At 50.1% G+C, this 20,761-nt stretch overlaps 2 protein-coding genes across 28 annotated transcripts in view; one reads left to right on the forward strand and one right to left on the reverse strand.

Moving 5' to 3' along the window:
• ISCU (iron-sulfur cluster assembly enzyme) overlaps positions 1-20,761 on the forward strand; it is a 627,706-nt gene that overhangs the window by 354,252 nt on the left and 252,693 nt on the right. The gene's annotated exons all lie outside the window — the stretch shown is intronic.
• CMKLR1 (chemerin chemokine-like receptor 1) overlaps positions 153-20,761 on the reverse strand; it is a 52,757-nt gene continuing 32,148 nt past the window's right edge. For all 3 annotated transcript variants that reach the window (XM_050749822.1, XM_050749824.1, XM_050749823.1), the window contains exons 2-3: positions 5,703-5,778; positions 153-5,062 (exon numbers count right to left, since the gene is read on the reverse strand). In XM_050749822.1, coding sequence (XP_050605779.1) covers positions 3,944-5,062; positions 5,703-5,705 — 1,122 coding nt within the window. In that variant the 5' untranslated portion in view covers positions 5,706-5,778 and the 3' untranslated portion in view covers positions 153-3,943. The remainder of the gene's footprint in view (positions 5,063-5,702; positions 5,779-20,761) is intronic.

A 20,761-nucleotide genomic window follows, 5' to 3' on the forward strand; every position in this document is an offset into this window, starting at 1 on the left:
TTCAGGGCTTCTCCTGCTGCCCACAACATAGCTCTGTGACTTTGCACTGGCCGCGTCACCTCTCTGAGCCTCAGCTGCTGCTCTGTGAAGTAAGTGGGGAAGGCAATAGGGAAGTGAAGGCAGGACCCTCCAGAACTGAATCACACACTCTCGCTTCAGTCTCTTTATTCGAGAGAAACGGTGTCCTCAAAGGGAGGAAGTAAGCAGACCCCATGCTGAATTATTTCACAGTAGAAATAGTAGATTCCTCTGTGGTCCTAGATACCAAACCCAGCAGCAATTTTCCAAACCCAGGATTTGGTAACCATGGGCCTGGGGCATCCCAGCCCCAGCAAGAGCATAACATGTTAAGGAGGAACAAGAGATCGTGGCAGGGCAGGAGTTGAGGAATCACCAACCACTTCCATCCAAACCAAACACCACCTCGTTTTGCAGAGTCCTCAAGGGAAGCTCTCAAAACCTCAGTTCCCTCATCTGTGAAATGGGAGATATCTGGGCAAGATGAGTTTGAAGGTCCCTTACGGGTCTCACGATTGGATTCTATCTTCTCCCACCCATCCAGGCTCCCAATCCCACCAGAGCTGACTCGGGGTTCCAATTTGAGCCAATCCCTTCCCTTTGTCAGTGCCCACTTTCCTCACCCCTTCTGAACCTCGCTGCCAGAATATCTGTGCCTCTTTTCTGGAGGGGGACCCCAAGAACCTGCAGGGCTCTGTGTGACCTGGGAATTATCTAAGGCTGGCAAAGGCATCCTGGTGCCTCAGGCCCTTCGTGTTCTTGCTCTTCCCTGCTCCCTGTCCTTGCTGGCTCAAGGGTCAGCTGGAGATGGTTCTGAAATCCAATTCCTCCCTCTCTTTTGACTTCCATTCCTCTCCTCTTCTCTCTTTCTTTCTTCCTCCTCCTCCTTTTCCTTCTTCTTCCCCCCAACCTCTCCTTTCAAGGGCTGAAGAAGTTGGGCATGCAGGCAGCTGACCTGATTCAAAGCCCAGCTCCATACCTCACTAACTGTGCAACTCTGAACTACTGAAATCTGCTCTTGAAACAGAAACTCACTTTCTGCACCCCCGCCCCCACCTTGCTATGATGTCCCCATCTGCCAGGGCCAATTTGAGGTTTCGATGTTTGTGCCTGAACTATCAGAGGTACTTCATGAATGCCAGATCCCTTTCCTTCATCATCATGCTCCGGTACATTTCTGTCCCCTCTTCTGTCCCTCCCCTAACCTCAAACACTGTCTTCTTTTCTTTTCCCTCTACCTCTTGTCCTCACAATCCCTCAGCCCACCCACCCCACTCAGGAGGCAGGGCTAAGTAAGGCCCCATGGCTGAGTCCTGGGCCCAGAGAGAAGGCTCTGGGCACTAAGTGTGTTGGTTGCCTGTGCAGCAATGCAGGTGAGCACACTTTGCACACTGCAGGGATGATATATGCATGACCCATGGAGATGCTCACGTGAAGCTGTGGGGACAAGACTGTATGGGACGTTAAGGCTGCATTTAAGTACTTGACAGGAACCTGAGTCAGAACAGGAAGACCAGCAGAGCAGCCAGAAAGAGGGAGGCCAGACTCTAAGGAGGAAAACAGCTGGTATGAATTGTGCTTCTGTTTATCAGCTTTTCCAATGACAACATGAATTCCTGGCTCCCCCAGCCTGGCCTGAACTGCCAGAAGCCCAGGAAAAGCAGCATCCTAGGAGCCAGGAGGCCCAAGTCACTGATGACTGCTGCTGTGACCTGGGACAGAGCCCGTCCCATCTCGTGCCTCAGTAAATGTGGAAAGGGGGGAAATGGGGGCCACTGAGCAATACTTAAAGCTCCCTTTTTGCTCTCAAACCGTCTATGTTCAAACTCTTGAAAGCATTCAGAGACTCCAGCTTGGGGTCAATTCAGAGCTTCCTTGTCATAGGCATTAAGGCACAATAAGAGAAGGAACAGTTTGTCTCTTAATGAAGTGTGATTCCAAACAGCCTGCGGCCTCGGGAACTCGCCCAGCGCAGGGTAGACATTGCATCTGTTCGTTGCATCTTGTTGGAGAATCAACTTAACAATGAAGGGACTTGGAAGAGAACAGAATGTGGACACTTAGGAGCCAAAGGGCCTCAGGCCCACAAGAGACTGCCTCCTGCCAGCCTTCCCTCCCCATTGCCTTGCTCTCCGGAGACACAGGAGGTGGGAGCCATGGTAGGAGGCTGTTAATTGCCATTGAAGGAGCTGGAAGCCAAGTGCATTTTCTCTGCCATGTTGCATCATTTTTGAAAACTATTTGCAAAGTTTCTTAAAGGCCATTAAGATGTTCATATTCATTTGCAGAAGAATCAATATTTATGGTAAAAATCTCCAAACTTTTTAGGTCCTTCCCAACTCTGCAGCTTCATTTGAGTCAGGCAAACTGAAGTTCAAATCCCAGCTCTGGCAGAGACTAGCTGGGTACCTTTGGGCAAGTTACTTAACCTCTCTTAGCCTCAGATTCCTCCTATGTAAAAGGGAAGTTATAACCGTACCTAACTTAGGGTTGCTGTAATGATTAAATGAGAAAACATACATAAAGTGCATAATATGAAAAGTGCTAAATAAATGTAGGTTATCAATATACTAGAATAATCTCCACAGATAAATTCCAACTCGAAGAACAGTTTCTGGAGCCAGACAGAGCCAGGTTCAGATCTTAACTCTGCCACTGATTAGCTGTGTGATGTTGGGCAAGTTACTTTCCCCCTCTGGGCCTCAGCTATGTCATTTGTAAATGGGGCAATGACACTCTGTTTCACAGGGACGTGTCAGTATTAGATGAGAAAAGCCATGCCAGGCACCCGTATCCAGGAGGTATTTGGTGTCTGCAGCTCGGAAACACAGTTCAAGGAGTCCAGCTCCAGACTCTGTTTCAAGTGACTAAGTCCTCGGAAATACTCTTCTTCCCAGGGGACTCTCCGGAGTTGCTTCCCAAACTGCATTTTGGACCCGTCTCCAAAGGCATTGAGGAAATTAACCAGAATAAGAAGCCCCACCACCAGTGTTTTATTCTAAGCACCTCCAGCCAGAGCTGAGTGGATTAGGAAAGGCAGAAAAAATCCCTGTGATGGGGTGAGAGCAGCTGGTGAAGATGCCTGCCACAACCCCACCCCCAGGTAAGAGGGGCAAGGCAAGATCAGGGGCTGGCACCACCCTGACCCCCCAAATAGCTCCAGCCTAAAGCACCATCAGCCTGCGATGTTCTAGGGTGAGCTGCTCCATGCCTGCATCCTTTGAAGGTTCTTTTCTCCTTTCTCACTCCTTTGCCAAATCTCAAGTCCTCATTGCATCCCTCACTTGTCTTGCCCTTGCAGAGAGCCCACATGACCTCTCAGAACGGGTTATCTGTCTTCCTAGCTGATCCGAAAGCTAAATTCATGGCCTATGGAGTTCATGGGCTGATATGTCACCTTCCTCTCCCAGGTCACCTATGCATTTCCACACACTTTAACACAGGGCAGTGACTTGAAGGTAGGGTTTTCTGGCCAGCTACTGATAATAGGTATACAAGGGCCAGGTGTGATCTGCATCACACCGGGTTTGCTCTGACCTCCCCACTGCTCACACCAGGAATGGACCTTGGAGAGTGTCATTTCTGGGGTGTGCACAGTAGGCAGCTTAATCCCACTGCCCTATGCCAATCCCAGTTCATGGCAGTGCTTTTGAGAGTTCTTCCTTTTTTGCTTTGAGTCAGTCAAGGCTGGTCTCCCAAGAAGCATAAATTGCTAGTCCAAGGCTGTGTGGAACACAGCATGTTCTGTCCACTAAGAGAAAGGGGTTCCAGGCCCTCGAGTCCGAGCATAAAACACTGTTCATCCCCATGCAAAATGCAGTGGGAATTGGCGGATGCTAAAGAGGTTCTTGCCTTGATCTTCAGAAGACATATCCTTGGGTGTCCCTGGGTTGAGAGGGCCCATTGAGGGGTTCCCCGGTGAGGCTCAAAGCATGCTGGTCTCCCTCTCATTCATCGAAGTCCTCTCATTCATTGATGACATCTTGGTAAAGCTTCTATGGCTGGGGTAGGAAGAGTGGCCTGTGTCTTCACTTAGAGCATTGACCAGGCGGGAGAAGAGGGCCACCTTGAACTTCTTGAAGTCCTGACCCATGAAAACATACAGAATGGGGTTCATGCAGCTATTGGCAATGGCGAGGGCAGTGGCCAGCGGCAAACCCAGGCTGAAGACGGAGCCAGGCATGGCAGTGTGGTGGAGCTCTAGGAGGTTGAGTGTGTGGTAGGGGCACCAGCAGAAGAAGAAGGTAATGATGATGGTCACGATAATCTTGAAGGGCTTCTTGGTCTTGGCCAGGCGGTTGCGCTGCAGTTTGCAGACGATGGTGAGGTAGCAAGCTGTGATGATAAGGACTGGGACCAGGAAGCCGCAGAGGAAGCGGGTGACAGTCACCACCATGTGCCGGCTATACCCCACAGGGTCCATTTGGGAGTGAGCGGGCCACGAGGAAGACCCAGGTGTGGACAGGCTGAAGTTGTTGAAGCAGGATATTTTCCCATGCAGGTTGGCTGTGTCCCGGAAGACGAGAGATGGGGAACTCAAGAAGAAAGCCAGGACCCAGATGACCATGCAAGCCATGTAAGCCAGGCGAACGCTGCGGTGATTCTGGGACCAGACAGGGAGGAGCACAGAGATGCAGCGGTCGAAGCTGATGACAGTCAGCAGGAAGACACTGGTGAACATGTTGTGGATAAGAAGGAAGTTGCTGATCTTGCACATGGCGGTCCCAAACACCCAGTGGTAGTCCATGGCAGCATAGGTGATATGGATTGGGAGGAAGACATTGAACAGGAAATCTGCCACTGCCAGGTTGAGGAACCAGACTGTGTTCACTGTCTTCTTCATCTTGAAGGTGGCAATGATGATCACCAGACCATTGCCCAGAATCCCGAGGAAGCAGACAATGCTGTAGACCACCACCAGGAAGATCCTGGTCACCCTGGCTTCCAAGGGGGATAACTCCTCCAAAACCACAATGGAGTCTAAATAATCAGGGTATTCATCACCATAACTGATGGAAGTGTTGTAATCTTCATCCTCCATTCTCTGCAAGAGAAGACAGGGACCATTAGAGGAACCCTAGAGCTGGCTTTAAGAGGTTGACCAACACCAGCAAGAACAACAATGTTCTCCCTGACTCTGAGCAAATCCAGTTTTGTGATTTAACCATTTCCTTCTTTGCTATTTTATTTGTTGAACAAATGCCTCTCCGGTACCTCCTACATGCCAGGCACTATTCTAAGGGCATTGCATCCTATACTCTCTTAATCTTCACAACAACTCAGTGAGGTAAGTAGGTTATGAGCCTCATCTTACAAGTGAGGAAACTGAGGCACAGAGAGCTTATGTCACTTGCCTGAAGTCCTACAGCTAGGAAAAGGCAGACCTGTGACTCGAATCCAAGCTTCAGAGTCTATCCTTTTGACAACCATGTTTTCTGCCTGCCTGGGGCCCTCTCTTCCTCTAGAGCTTAGTGGGGGAGACAATTTTTCACCAAAAAGTCCCTCAAATAATGGAAACATTGCAATAATGCTAAGTGCAATGAAGAAGAGGTACGTGGTGCTGTGAACTTGATTCCAACATGCTTCTAAAACCGAGTGGACAGCCTCGTTGTGATCCCTCTGTGCACCCAACCTGTCAGTGATCACTGGTCCCCTTTGGAGTTCAGACCACAAGGTTTCCTCACCATTCACTGTTGTGTTGTCTGCAGCTCTCCAATGTGAGTCTTCAGCCAATCAGTCCCAGTACACAGCTAGAAACACCTGCAGGGAAGAAAACACAAAAAAAAGCAGCAATTGGATCCGGGTCTAAGAACCAGAGGGTTGAGTGGACCCAGCCAGAAATAAGATCTGTTTATTCTTATTCCCATTTTACAGAGAAGGAATCAGAAGTTCAGAAAGGCTGTTACTCAGCCAAAGTTACGCAGCGAGAAAGGGATGGAGCCCCTCGAACCTAGGTCAACTGACTACCCAGGTCAAGTGCTGGACCCTTCATTCTAACCACTCCCCTCCCCCAGCACATCCCTAGCTGACAGCTGGAGTCAGGCATGAGTAAAGGAAGACACAGAGGAAGAGCATGGATGGCTCAATCCACTACCAGGTTGGGACCCAAATCCACTACCAGGGCAGGACCCAAAAAATACTGTTTCAGGCAGTGTGAGCACAGAGAAAAGAGAAGATCTGCACAGAGTACCTCCTATGTGCCAAGAACTTTTATTCCTTCTTGTTATTTAGTCTTCCTGGGGACTTTTCCAGGCAGGTGTTATGACTTTTGTGTTAAGAATTAGGGAGACTGAGGCTCAGAGAAAGAAGCATCATTCTTGCTGGACTTTTTCTGGGCCCAATGGGAACCATGAATGAGATGCAGGCTCTGAGGCCACAGCAGTCTGGTGTGAAGACAGACACAAATATATCCACCAAGCCTCCGCTGCACAGACAACTTAAGTGGCACTTCAAGCAAGCCCCATAACAATCTTGCTGAGTATTTTTCCAATCTACAGAAGAACAAACATATTCTGAGGAATTTGCAAGTTTGCAAGATCTTAGAGGCAGGGATTGCATGCAGGGTTCATACCTAACCCCAGACCCTTACGAGCTGTGTGGCTTTGCGCAAGTGATTTCTCTTCCCTGAATCTCAGTTTTCTTGTCAGTAAATGGGAATTCTCACTTCACAGAGTGGATATAAGAACTAGAAGCATCAGGAATGTGGAGCGTTTAGCTTGGTATTGGCACATAGTAAGCCCTCAATAAATACTAGTGACTGCATTATTGCCTAGAGGTGCACAACTGATGAGAAGGATTTAAAATCAGGGCTCTGATACCCCAGAGCCCATGCACTTTTTTCTGCTGCTCAAGATCTCCCCATCTTGTCAAATGGGCTCCAAACCAGATATTTCAGCTTGGCGAGACTGCCAATCGATGCTTCATTATAAATAACTCCACCCTTCCTGCACACAAATTCATTACTGATCCTTCCGGGCTTAAGGTTATATTTTATTACATAAAAGTCATCTTTTACTTTTATTAAATAAAAGCCACTTGGAAAATTCCATTGAGGGCTTTGCACTCAAAGGGCTCACAATCAAAGCTTGGGTGTCATCCCACTCTATGCTGGGACAATATTTCAGTAGTGCCCACCACGGGGTCCCCAAGGGTTTCCTGTGGCACTGGAGTGCAGAGAGAAGATGGGGACACTGGAGCTGGCCTCCCATGACTGGAGGAAACCTGACGGGTGTGTATGACCGTAGTGGGGAACGCATATTGAGCTCTTGTGTATGCCAGGGACCATGCTGAGCCCTCAGTCCAGATGGTCTCACTTTAACCCCATGAGGGGCTACAGCAGGGCTCAGAGAGATCAGGACCCATGCCCAAGCATGCAGGCAGGGGCTGGAAGAGCTGGGATATGAACCACATCTGCAAAGTCTGGGCTCTTAACCATCACTCCACACTGCCCCTGAGACCATGATCTGCTCAGATTGATGACCATCACCAACCTTCCTTTTGGAAGAAATGACGAAGTTGACATTCCCTGTGCCAGACTGTGCAGGCACCAGGGATGAGGACATGGCCTTACTAGGGTCCCTTCCCAAAAGGAGCTCACAGGTACAAGCAAAGAGACAGTGTTGAGGCTGGGGCAAGACTAGAATGCCCCCCCAGAAGCCCAGAGGAGGGGCTGTTACCCAGCCTGGGAGTCTGAAGCTTCCTGGGGCCAATGGCATCTGAGCTGAGTTTTAAGGACAAGTATGAGTTAAGAAGGTGGAAGGCACAGAAAGGAGGAAGGGCATGCCAGGCATCTCCCCGTCTCTGACCTTCCCCTCCCTCATTGACAGTGGGCTGGGTGTGTGAGTCCCGAGAGGAGGTCGAGGAGGGTCTGAGACTCAGGACTGAGTGCTTTGCACAGCATCTGCAGAGATACAGCCTGAAGCAGATGACATCATGTCGGGCTCTCTGGCTGGGCTGGGAGCAGCTTGGGGTCAGAGGCCATGTTTTTTCATCTTAGACCTGGGGCCAGGCTGGGCTGGCACAGAATGGCGCTGACATCCTCCGGGCATGTCTGTCCTTCCACCCCTGACTCCTCATCCTTCCAGGAATTGAGTGGATTCGTGTCCCCTGTTGGTGCACTCCCCTCCACCCGAAGACCCCCCTCTGTCTCTGGAAGTGTAAGGAAGGCACAAGTCACGGGTTTGCTTTGAGCCTCTGCTCTGTCCTAACACACATCCCTCCTGTCCTGAGCACATTTCTGCTCCCAAACCAAGCGGAATAGCAGACTCTGGGGCCCAGTCAGACTGCCTGCATCCACATCCTGGATCTGTAGGAACTCCCCTGTGACCTTGGACAAGTCAGTTACCTTCTTTGCAGCTCAGTTGTCTTATCTATAAAATGGGCCTGATAATAACAGCTCCTATCTCATAAGAAGATGGTTGTGAGGATTAAGTGCTTGGAACAGGTCCCCTTATGGGGTAAGCACTATATCGTTGTTATTGTCATTGTTATTATTTCTCAGGCTTCCACTTTTAACTCCCTTCTAAAATGGTCTTTGCCTGGGATGCTGGGACGAGGCTAGGAAGCCAGAGGACCAGTGAGTTCCTGCCCACTTGTCTCTCCAGTTGTGGGATCAAGGGCAGGTCAGAAAGGGACATAGAGGCCGGGCACAGTGGCTCATGCCTGTAATCCCAGCACTTTGGGTGGCTCAGGCGGGAGGATCACTTGAGGCCAGGAGTTTGAGACCAGCCTGGGCAACATGGTGAAACCTCGTCTCTACTAAAAACACAAAAATTAGCCGGGCATGGTGACATGTTCCTGTAATCCCAGCTATTCAGGAGGCTGAGGCAAGTGAATTGCTTGAACACAGGAGTGGAGGTTGTGGTGAGCCAAGATCACACCATTGCACTCCAGCCTGGGCGACAGAGTGAGACTGAGACTGTCAAAAAAAAAAAAAAAAAAAAAAAAAAAAAAAAGAGGGACACAGGTAAAGATTTTGCTTCTCTAAACTCTAATGTCTCAAGTGGGGGTAAGAACACCTCCCTCATGCTGTTGGGAGAATCGTGTGAAGACAATGAAGCCTTTGCCAATTGTGAATTGTAAAGAGCTGTCAAATTCTAGTTACCCAAATTCCTTAAATTCTTCACAACCAGGAAGCTTATGAAAAAAGTATGTGTCACTATATATACCGCTGACCCTTGAACAAAACAGGTTTGAACTGCATGGATCCACTTATATGTGAATTTTTTCTTCTGCCTCTGCCACCCCTGAGACAGCAAAACCAATCTCTCCTCTTCCTGTTCCTCAGCCTACTCAATGTGAAAACAATGAGGATGAAGACCTTTGTGGTGACCCACTTCCACTCAATAAATAATAAATATATTCTCTCTTCCTCATGATTTTCTTAATCACATTTTCTTTTTCTCTAGCTTACTTGATGGTATGAGTATGGTATGTAATACATATGACATAAAAATATGTGTCAATTGGTTGTGTATGTTAGTAACAATACTTCTGGTTAACAGGAGGTTATCAGTAGTTAAGTTTTGGGAGAGTCAAAAATTATATGTGGATTATTGACTGTAAAGTGAGTTGGCTCCCCTAGCCCCTGACTTGTTCAAGGGTCCAGTGTACATAATATGTACATACATACAGTTAACATATGCTTGCTCTCTCACTGTATGTGCTTTGCAAGACTCCATAATAGCCCTGTAAAAATAACTCCTATTTGCAGATAAGAAAACTGAGGTTCAGAGAGGTGAATACACTTGCCTGGGGCCACACAGCAGGGAGCTCTGACTCCAGAATCTGACTTCCAAGGATCCCAAGTGAAAAGGCTCTTAGGCTCCTCCTGTTTCCCTGAGGGATTATCAGCTCTCATCCCAACCACTCTGACCTCTGTAACCCTCAACCTTCAATCCTGATAGCCCAAACCTTTGTCACACTCCTGATCCTGCCACAGAGCTGCCTTCTCTGAGCCACCTTCACAGATTTCCCTTCATCTCCTCCTCAAGGCCTCTGCAGTCAGTTACCACATGAAATCACACCTGCAGTGCTGTGTAATTCCTAGTCAATGATGTTGCTCACTGACTCCCTTGGGGTACCCTTTATGAAGCTCTCTGCCCAGTGAGAAATATGAGAAATACTCCGGAGGATTCAGGGTAAGGAACAGTGTTGCTTCTCTTGAGGAACTGGGTTGCTTTCTCGCTCTTGATCATCCATGGTCTACAGCTGATCACATTTCCCTTTTCAATGTGACCACAAGGAAGCTCAGAGTCATGTTTGTTGGCCAAAGGCACAGAAACCTCTAGGCTGCAGGTTTCTGCACTGGTTTTGGTTGGTCCTTATGTCTACATCCCATTATACTTTATATTGGTTTTACTTCCTTGTAATAAGTAATAATTGACTGGGTGTACATAAGAGCCCAAACACTGTATCAAAGCACTTGCACTGCATCAGCTCATGCATCTCCAACAACCTCCAGGAGTGGTACTGCTATCACTCCCATTGTAAAGGGAGGAAGTGATGCTAGTGTCACAGACTTCAGCCAGTGACAGACCCACATCTGGGTTCACTCTGACTATGAGCCTTGCTCTTCACCACACTGCTTACTGGAAAGGAGAACACATTTACCGATGTCTGTTCACACCTTTCCTGATGCACCAGGCCCTCCAGCTCCACCCTACAGGGACACCCTCCTTCTTGCTCCACTTTTCCTAGCCCCTCAGGGAATTCACCCTCCCAGTTTTCAGGATAATCTAGCTGAGGTCTGGGGTGCACACACACACACACACACACACACACACACACACACACACACACACGGGGTTACTCCCCAGAGACCACATCATTCATCACAGCCCAGGCAGGCAGGCTGGCCTGACAGCAGTTAGTCTGCCTCCCTTTCCACCCTCAGCTGCCCAGAGAACCCAGGGGAAGCCCATTCTCCAGGCCCAGCACCAAGATTCTGTCTGAGACCCTGAACTCATACTGGATTTGGCCCCAGGGCAAAAGCCACCCCGCCCTTAGCCTCCTGAGTTAGGACTCCCTAAGCCAGTCGTACTGGTCCATTCCCTGGGACAGTCCCAGGAGGGATCCAGAAGGGAATGCCAGGGAGAAGGTGGCAGCACAAGGCCCACGTGTGGGCGGCAGGAGACTTGCTGTGTCACCTGAGCAAGTTGCTTCTCCTCTCAGGGCCTCAGATGTGCAATCTGCAAAATGGGGATGATAACAATACCCACCCCACCTGCTGTGCGGGACTAGAATGAGCTAAGGTGACAGGAATTTGTTTTTGGAGTCAGGACTGGGCAGCAGACGATCTCGAGAACACTTTCAGATCTGGGATGCCCTGCATATGCCTGCACCAGGTGCTCCTCCCAGCTCATCAGTCTTGCCAAGAATGTCAGAGAAAGACCCGGGAAGGTCAAGGCCCCAGAGGTCTGAGAGCTGTGCTTTGTGGGAGAGGCATGAAGTGGAACAACTGAAACTTTTCTTGACCAACACATTTACTAGGTGGCAGTCTCTAAAAATCAAAATCACTTTTTTTTTTTCAGTGTAGGAGTTTCCACTCGCTTTTAAATTCCTTCTCTAAGCTCAGCCTCATCCCTAGCAACCAGGTTCAGGAATCCTCTCTAGGAAGCATCCCCTCTCCCTCCTGTAGTAAGTGGAAGGATGCACTCTGCACTCCCCACCCCTTGCAAAATGGTGCATCCACTAGAAGTTGTCAGTGCGACTTTGTTTGGGAAAAGGGTCTTTGCAGCTGAGATTAAGGTAAGGATCTCATGAAGAGGTCATTTGGGGTTACAGTGGGCCCCAAATGACAGTCACCGTATAAGAGGAAAAGCAGGGGGAAGATTTCACATGGACAGAGAACAGAAGGCCATGTGGAGACGGAGGCAGAGATGGGAGGGACGCTGCCCCAAGCCAAAGAACATCTGGAGCCACTAGAAGCTGGAAGAGGCGAGGAAGGATCCTCCCCTGGAGCCTTCAGAGGGAGCATGGCCCTTGATTTCAGAGTTCTGGCCTCCAGAACCATGAGAGAATAAATTCCTGTTGTTTTAAGCCACTCAGTTTGTGACTGGTATGACCATGCTGGAAAACAAATACACGCCCCATTCTGGCTCCTACAGGGTCCTGCTCACCCAGGTGGGGCACATGGCATTTATGTGATTATTGCTGGCTTATGCATCTGATTAGATAACAAGTTATCTGAGGACAAGACCTGGGTCTTATTCAGCTCCATTTCCTCAGACTGGAGCAGAATCCAGGCACCAGACAGTTCCTCTGGATACTGGGCTTTGTTCGGTTTCGTTTTGTTTCTCTGACACTACGGACCAGGGCGCCATGTGGCTTGAGCTTACTCACAGCATGGCAGCTTCAGGGGAGTGGGCTTGTTGCCTGGCAGCCCTGAGCTCCAGGAGCAAGTGTGCCAGGGAACATGGCCTTTTATAACCTATCCTTGGGGGTCAGTGCTTGGAAATCACATAGGGGTCACTTCGTTCATACTCCTTTTATAACTATTTTGAAATAATTACAGACTCACAAGCAATTGCAAAAGTAGTACAGAGAAGTTCCATGTACCTATCACCTAATTTCCCCAATAGTAATATCTTATGTAACTCTAGTGCATTACCCAGAATATTGTTTGATGAATGAATGAACGAATGAATGAATGCTTTTTTTTTCTATCTCACTAGGTCTGTCTGGATATTACAAATAATAACAGTGACATTGTTGATGCCATAGAACATAAAACAACACAACAAAGGGATTAAGGGCCCAGAATACGGCTTCCCATCCATCAGGGCTGGACTCTTGCTCCATGACCTGTGAGCTGTGCGACCCTAGGCACATTACTTAGCCCTCTCTAAAGCCTCCATTTCAATATTGGTGCAATGGGGATAATCCAAGGACCCACCTCCTATGGCTATTGTGAGAATTGAAGAAGTGGTATTGGTGAAGCATTTGCAGCACTGCCTAGCATAAGGAAGTTCGACATTAATCATTAATAAAGTACTTCCTTTGTGCTGGACAATGAGCCAAGGAGTTTATCCCATCTCACCCAAGCCTCGTGACCACCCTACAGGGTTAGGACACAATTGTATGCATTTTCAGACAGGGAGGGACACAGAGTTTCAGGGGGGTGAAATAAGCCCCGTGAAGCACGTTGCACCGTAGAGCAGAAAGTCAATGTTGTTATTTTTGTTATCAGCGGTGGCTCTGACCACAATCAGCGTCCACCCAAGTCTTTTTTTTTTTTTTTTTTTTTTTTTGAGACGAAGTCTCGCTCTGTCACCCAGGCTGGAATGCAATGGCACAACCTCGGCTCACTGCAACCTCTGGGGTTCAAGTGATTCTCCTGCCTCAGCCTCCCAAGTAGCTGGGACTACAGGTGCAAACCACCACACCCAGCTAAATTTTTGTATTTTTACTAGAGATGGAGTTTCACCATGTTAGCCAGGATGGTCTCGATCTCCTGAACTCGTAGATCCGCCCACTTTGGCCTCCCAAAGTGCTGGGATTACAGGCATAAGCCACCGCGCCCATCCATGTCCACCCAAGTTTTCTATCAGCACCTGGTTCTGACTCTCACTCTGTCCAGTTCCCCAGGCCTCTCCCTCTGCTGCAGACCATGTCTTACCTGACAATGCCACCCAGGCCACCCACACAAAAAAGCCCTACTATGTAACATGTGCTCATCCTCCACCAGCCCCCAGCTCAGTGCCTGGCACATAGTAGGCACATAATAAGCACATGCTTTACTATTGCTGGCATCATAATTTATTAAACACCTACTATGTGGCAGGAGCCAAGCCCATTAGAAATGTTGTCACAGAATGTTCCCAAACAACCTTGCAAAGGGGACAGTATTCTTCCCCATTTTACAGATGAGGAGACTGAGGTTTTGGAAACATATACAGCTTAATGCCCTTGTTGCTGTTGTTGTTGTTGTTAGTGTTACTATTTGTGGCTCCACTCGATTGCTCATCTTGTGTTTGCGAATCCGAACTCCACCTCTCTGCCCTGAAGCTTAGCCCACGCGGGGGCCCAGATCCCACCCTTATAATGGGCTACACACACATACACAGGTATGCGTGCTCACACAGACACACACACTTCAAATGCACACACACACACACACTTCCTGCCTCCAATGTAGGAAGATATTTACAATCTCCAAACCCAAAAAGGATTGCTATCTAGCATACTCAAGGGGCCCCTTCCTGCAAATCCAAAAAACAGTGACCCTAACAGGACAATGGGCAAACGATAGGAACAGGCAATTGACAGGAGGGAAATCCCCAAACCCAGGCATATGACAAATTGAAGATCAAAGAAATGCACATGAAAACCACAACCAGATGACATTCTACACCTTCTAGACTGTGGCAAGAACTAGAAAGCTGCACGCTTCCCAGGTTGGCCAGGTGGGAGCACAGGCACCTCATGCCATGCTGCAGGTACCTGCCAACCCCCTGTGATGGCTCCTGAGTGAATACCCAGGCAATGCCCCACCTCCCTGCAAGGAAGTACCCAGGGAGGTGTCCATGTGCATTGTTTTCAGATATGTCTTCTTTCCCTAGAAGCAAATTCTCAACTGACGATTCTGGCAAAAGTGATTTATTAAGGAAGCATTTCAGGAAAAACTGGTGAGGGAGTGAGGAAGTAGGAGGAGGCCAGGCAGGGGTGCAGCATCCCACAGAGTCCTACAGAGGGTGGCCTTGGCTCACGCCCATCGAGGACCCTGGGAACAGTGCAGGTCACATTCCAAGAGTATTTGCATGCCTCCACCCTGTCCTGGAGTGCGCACTCCCAGCCGCTCCCAGCCTCTGAGGTCAGTTCGCCAACAAAGAGCCACAGGTGCTGGCTTTTGGGACCCTAATAGTGCTGCCCTACATTGAGAACGTGTCTGCAAAGCAGCAACACATGTTTTGCAAGAATCCAGCCAAATAGCAAGATGCACATTGAACACATTAGAATGGCTCCATGGGAGAGAGGGTGGGAGGGGTCACGGGACTAGGAAATAGGGCTACTGGGAAATGAGCGCTGTGAAGAAAGAAAATACAAGTGCAGAGGCTTCTGGGGGCCCCTGATGGAGAAGCGGAGGGATGGAGGGGTATAATTATGTCAACCCTCCCTCCTCTCCTGAGGTCCAGAAAACCCCAAAACAATCAAACAAACACTCCAATCCCTGCCTAGGGCTCATGCTTGGGTGGTGCCCAACTCAGAGTCTTGGTTACTGAATCCCTGACCAAGCCACAGTGGCCAGGCAGGGGGCCAAACACTCAACCCTCAGAACCCCACCCATGTTCCCCGTTAGGCGGGAATGAACTTGGACCAGCCAACGGAAGTAACGTCAGCCCAGCCAGGAGCGGCTGTGCAGAGTCCTGAGCCCCAGTCCTTCCTTGCCAAGCCCAGCCCCTGCAGAGGGTGGGATGGTCACCAGGCAGATGATGGTGTCCTGCCCACACCCCCGCTGCTGGACCCTTGCTGGGAAAGGGACAGGGCCTCAAGGTCGCATCTGGCTCCTCCTGCCATGCAGAACAAAAGCCTCGAATGGACATTATTGGCTTAAGTTTTATTAAACAAATACATATACAGTCCTCTGTATGGTTCAACCACTATTCTAAACACAGCTACTAATGAGAAAACAGGCATAGAGAAGGTAACTAACGTGCCCAAGGTCACATAGAGGGCTCAGGTAAGTAAGGTAGGTCCAATTAACCATGCTGAAAGAATGCTCAGAGACAGGCTTCAAACCCAAAGCCTGCTGAATTGACAAGCTCACGCTGTCCACTGCCTCGCCTCCTTGGAACATTCCAGAAAACTCTAGCTTTTGCCCCAGTGGAACCTCCCAAGGGCCCCCAAAACATCAATCTGGCAAGATTCGGGGTGTGCATTTTACAGACGGAGCAAGGCAAGGCTCCGGGTCCTCTGCGATTTTCTCCCCCAGGTCCCTCTGCCTCTGGTAAATAGCCTGAATGCGAAATGCCTCCAATCTCGGTTATAGGAGAAGCCCTTTGGAGGCGGGAGTCATTCATTTATTCATCCATCCTCCAAGGATATGTGGAGCCTTCTGCGCCCCAGTGCTGGCATGGCTGCTGGGATGCAGCACACCATGGGTGAGAGCACACCTTTTCTCTCTGCAGCCTCCCCCTAACCCTGCAAGGTCTTGGCATCAGTCCCACTTTACCAACGGGGATGTCTGAAGCCGAGGCAGGGGAGCGAGTAGCTTGCCTCACACCTGCCTGGTTGGTTGATCGATAACAGTGTCAAGCAGGGATTGCAGGGCTGGAGGAGAGCAAGGCTGGGTGTTTACCCTCCAGCTCCTTCCCTGTAGGGTCTCCATGGGTCGACTTGGCCACAGCTACACTCTCCAGGCGCCAAGAACCACTGCTCCCTCTTGCCCCTCCGCCTAGGGGCAGTGAGTTCTCCTTGCCATTACCAGGACTGGGATTCAAAAACCGAGTTCATATGGATCCAGGGCCCCACCTCCTCTGGCTGTTCCCTTGCCGGTGTGTGTCCTAGGGGCTCAGTGTACAGCAGGGCCGGGGGCCATCTGGGCAGCAGATATTTGCCTTCTGCTTCCTTGATTAAACCCCTTTGCCCAGTGGGTTCCTTACGTCGCAAAGCACTGGCTGCTTTTCTGCCCTGGTCTGTCTGTCCTTTGTCTCTTTCCCTACTTCCACCTCTGTCCTGTTCTTACTCTCTTCTGTCTCATATCTGACTTGTTCTTTCTGCCTCTCTCTCTCCCCCAGTCTCTGTGTTTGCCTCTGTTTGTTCCTGGCCCTCTCCATCTATTCCATCTCTCTGCAGTCTCCCTGTCTTCTCCGTCTCCACCTCCTCCTCTTTCTCTTCCCATGTTGCCTCCATCTCCTGCATGCCGGTCATCGGTCAGCCCTCCCCCTCTGACAGGCTCAGCTGCCCCTCACCTGCAACATTCCTCACCTGTGCTCCCAGCCAGCCCAAGCTTCCAGCAGCCGCTCTGTCAATCTGCTGTCTCTTTCATCGCAGCCTACCACTAACCTCTTCCTGAAAGCAGGCCACAGGCCAAATGCGGGGGCTTTATCAGGGCCTGTGGGCGTAAGAGCCCATCAGGGAAACTGGAAACATTCCTCGCTCTGCAAATGACCATGTTTGGCCTGGCTCCTGTCCCCATCTTCTCCCCACATGCCCCACCCTGACCGTCCAGCCAGATGGCTCAGACACCTCTCCTCCAGTTCTGTCAGCCTCCAAAAGTTGCTGGGAGGCCCCTCAGAGGACATCTCTTGCAGCAGGGGAAACAGACCCAGAGAATGCATGACCCTCTCTAAATCATAGACAGGAGGGACTTGGTCTCTTGCTTATGTTGTATCCCCAGAGCCCAGAACTGTGCCTGGCACTTCCGTAACTTGTGCCTCAGTGTGGTCCACATAGACTGTTGCATAGATTTGCAAATAGGGAATCAGAGAGGTGAAGTGACTAGTCCAGATTCACACAGCCTTTAAGCATCAGCTCAGGATTTGAACCAAGGACTTTTTGACCCCAGAGCATAAGATCACAGCCTTAGCCAGCAGCTGAAATATAATGAGGCCTGCCAGTCACCACTCTTGCCCTCAAACATGTCTCTTCTGAGCAGCATACCAGCCTCCCCCAGGCCTGGACGACTGTAGGTGCTGATGTCTTCGCCTGCTGCCAGAGTTTCTGGGCTCGTCCCGTTCACCAGATCTCCTACCCTCCAGGGCAGAGAGAAGGGGCAACTCATCTCCCAAGGATGGCTCCAGAGACACCTCCACATCCCTGTATCCGCAGGCTCTGAGTGACTCGGGAACCTGGAAACCACACAGTGCCTGCAGATGTTCCAACCACAGGCCTGGCTGCCAGCCCCAGGACAGAATTAGCTCCGTGTCAGGACAGAATTTCCTGCCTGGTCCCACGCCCACATGCGGGAGCTCGCACTGAGTCACCGCAGCAGAGCACAGTGGCACGGGCTGCCTAACAGACTATCCCATTTTCTTTAGGATTTGGAAGGGGCCACGACGGAGCTTAGGACTCCATAAGAATGGGCAAAAACAAGGAGCTTATGCCCCTGAACCCAGACAGCCCACCTGCTTAGAGGCCAGGAAGAGCAGCTGATGAGCACACGGACACAGGAAGACCCCCCAAAATATTCACGCCACTGCCTGGCATCCTCCCATTAGAACACTACTCCTTGAGCCTTAAAAGCATTTCCTTCCTCCCCAGGGATCTCTGTCTCCAGATCCCTGTCTGTTCTGTGCCCTACAGGCTGACCTGCTTGAAAGCTCAATAGGCTGTTTGCCCTCTGACCTCTGGTTTGATCTACAACTGCAGGCGTGGAACGTGCGGTTGGTGCAAACCCTCCAGCTCCCTCCCTGTCAGGGGTGTGCGGCCACAGTCACGCTCCTTGGGTGCCATAACTACTTCCTGCTCTAGCACCTCGGTCTAGGGGCAGTGAGTTCTCGCCTTCACTGGACCCGGAGTGTGGTAGGGATCCCTTGTACTGTCTACCCTTTTGTCAGTCCTCCCCTGACTAAGTTCTCATTAATCGCCTCATTTGAGTGGGTCGTCTGTCTCCTGCCAACACTCTGACTCAGAAACCAGACTCTCCACGCCTCCCCCTCCCTACCTACCCCCACATCTATCAACAAGTTCTTCCCATTTTGTCTCCCCAACAACTCACAAATCTGAGCATCACCTCTGCTTACCTATGTGGCTACCTGGGACTCCTAACTGGCTAGAAACCTATCTACCTAGTACATAGACAATTTTATTCCCAGTAGACAAATCTTTTCAAGAAGCAAACCACATCATGTCACTCCTTGCTGAAAACCTCTTAGCACCTCCTTGTTCTTAGAATCAAGACCAATGCCTTACTATGGCCGGAGCAATCTAGACCCTGCCTACCTGAGGACTGCGCTGAGGCTCAACCCCAGACCCAGACTGAACTCTGACCAAGTTCCATGAGAACACGCCGTTGCAAACTCAGCCTCATTATCTTATTGGACACCTAGCTGCCCTTTTACCATCTCCCCAGCAGCCATTCCTAGCCACAGAAGGTCCCCAACAAGAGCATTTGATGGACATCTGTCCTTCCAGGCCGGGAAGCCCCTGTAGCCCCCAGTAATGGGTCCTGTGCACAAGCCCTAAGTATCTTCCCAGCCACCCAGCTTGTGCCTCTCCCCATAAACACTGCCCCAGCCCCTGAAGCTGCCCTATAAACAAATTTTCTCCCCTGCGCATATCCCACTGGACTGGGAGGCCCAGCACCATATTCTGTTAATCCCCTGACGTCAGCCTTGGGTCCACTCATGCAAATAATCCCCAAGCTATGAACACATTGTAGCTACAGGGCAGCTGGTGCTAGGGCTGCTCACGGCTTGCTCAGGATGTGGTCGAGAAGGCAACTGGGGTGAGTGACTTCTGCCCATGCTGGGAGCCAGCCTGCGGTGCGCACTTGGTGTGCTGTTCTGAGTGTGGGCTTGGAGTCTCAACTCTGGGAGGTGGCGGAGGCCCCACATGCCTTACAACCAGGTCAGCACAGCTCACCCTCTGCCCCTGCTTCTCTTCTCTGGCACCCTGAGATACCTAGAAAGTGGCAACTCAAGCAACTTCCCCAGCCACAGGGTCCCAATCTGCCAGGGGGCAGGGAGAAGGGCGCGGAGGTGGAGAACCCAGACTCATCTGCTCAGCAGCCCTTGTGTTTAAGTCCCATGCCTCTCTCCTTCCTTCTCTGTTGCTCTGGCAGATGAATGAGAAGAACATTGCACCAGGCCCCCCAGACTCACACAAGAGCCCTGGCCAGGTATACTAGATGCAGCAGGCCATCCTGTGAGGGAGCACTAGACCCTAGCGTGTCTGCGTTAAATAACATCAATCATAACCACCGTAGTAACTACATTCTAGTGAACACCTACTATGTGTGCTAGGACATAGAGAAGCCCTTTTTGAGCATCATCTCGCCCAACCCCATGAGACAGTGACCCTTATAATGTCCATTTTAGAGCTGAGAAACTGAGCCCCAGGGAGGTTAAGAGTCTTGCCTCACGAGGTCAGGAGATCGAGACCATCCTGGCTAACACAGTGAAACCCCATCTCTATTAAAAATACACAAACAAAATTAGCCAGGCGTGGTGGCGGGCACCTGTAATCCCAGCTACTCAGGAGGCTGAGGTGGGAGAATGGTGTGAACCTGGGAGGCGGAACTTGCAGTGAGCTGAGATCCCACCACTGCACCAGCCTCGGCGACAGAGCAAGACTCCATCTCAAAAAAAAAAAAAATGTCTTACCAAGGTTATGTGGCTGGTGAAGGGCAGCGGTGGAATTTGAACCCAGATGAAGAATCTCATGCTCTTTCTTTTGTAACACACAGGCTCTACTTAGCAAATGTCCTTAAATATATCCCTGACTCTTTGGTCCCTCAATTTCCCCATCTACGAAACAAGGAGGGTTGGAGTTATCTCAAAGTTCCCTCTCAGCTTTCAAAAGACACCATAACTGAATGAACCAAGTGTCTATTTCCAGCCATGGGGCCAATATAAAAACACAGCACGACTCTGCTCCATGCTGTGTTATCCTGGGCAAGTTGCTTTACCTCTCTGAGCTGCACTGGAGTCACCTACGAAATGGCAATAATAAAATCTTCCTTTCAGGAAATTGGGTCAGCGGGAGGGTCTGGATAAAGGGATTTCTGGGATCCTGACAGCTCTAAGATCTCTGGGCCAGAGGTTCAAGATTGATTTACGTTCCATCTGTCCCACCACTCCAA

This window comes from Macaca thibetana, chromosome 11 (genome assembly GCF_024542745.1).
Source record: "Macaca thibetana thibetana isolate TM-01 chromosome 11, ASM2454274v1, whole genome shotgun sequence".
In the NCBI taxonomy this organism is placed as follows: domain Eukaryota; kingdom Metazoa; phylum Chordata; class Mammalia; order Primates; family Cercopithecidae; genus Macaca; species Macaca thibetana.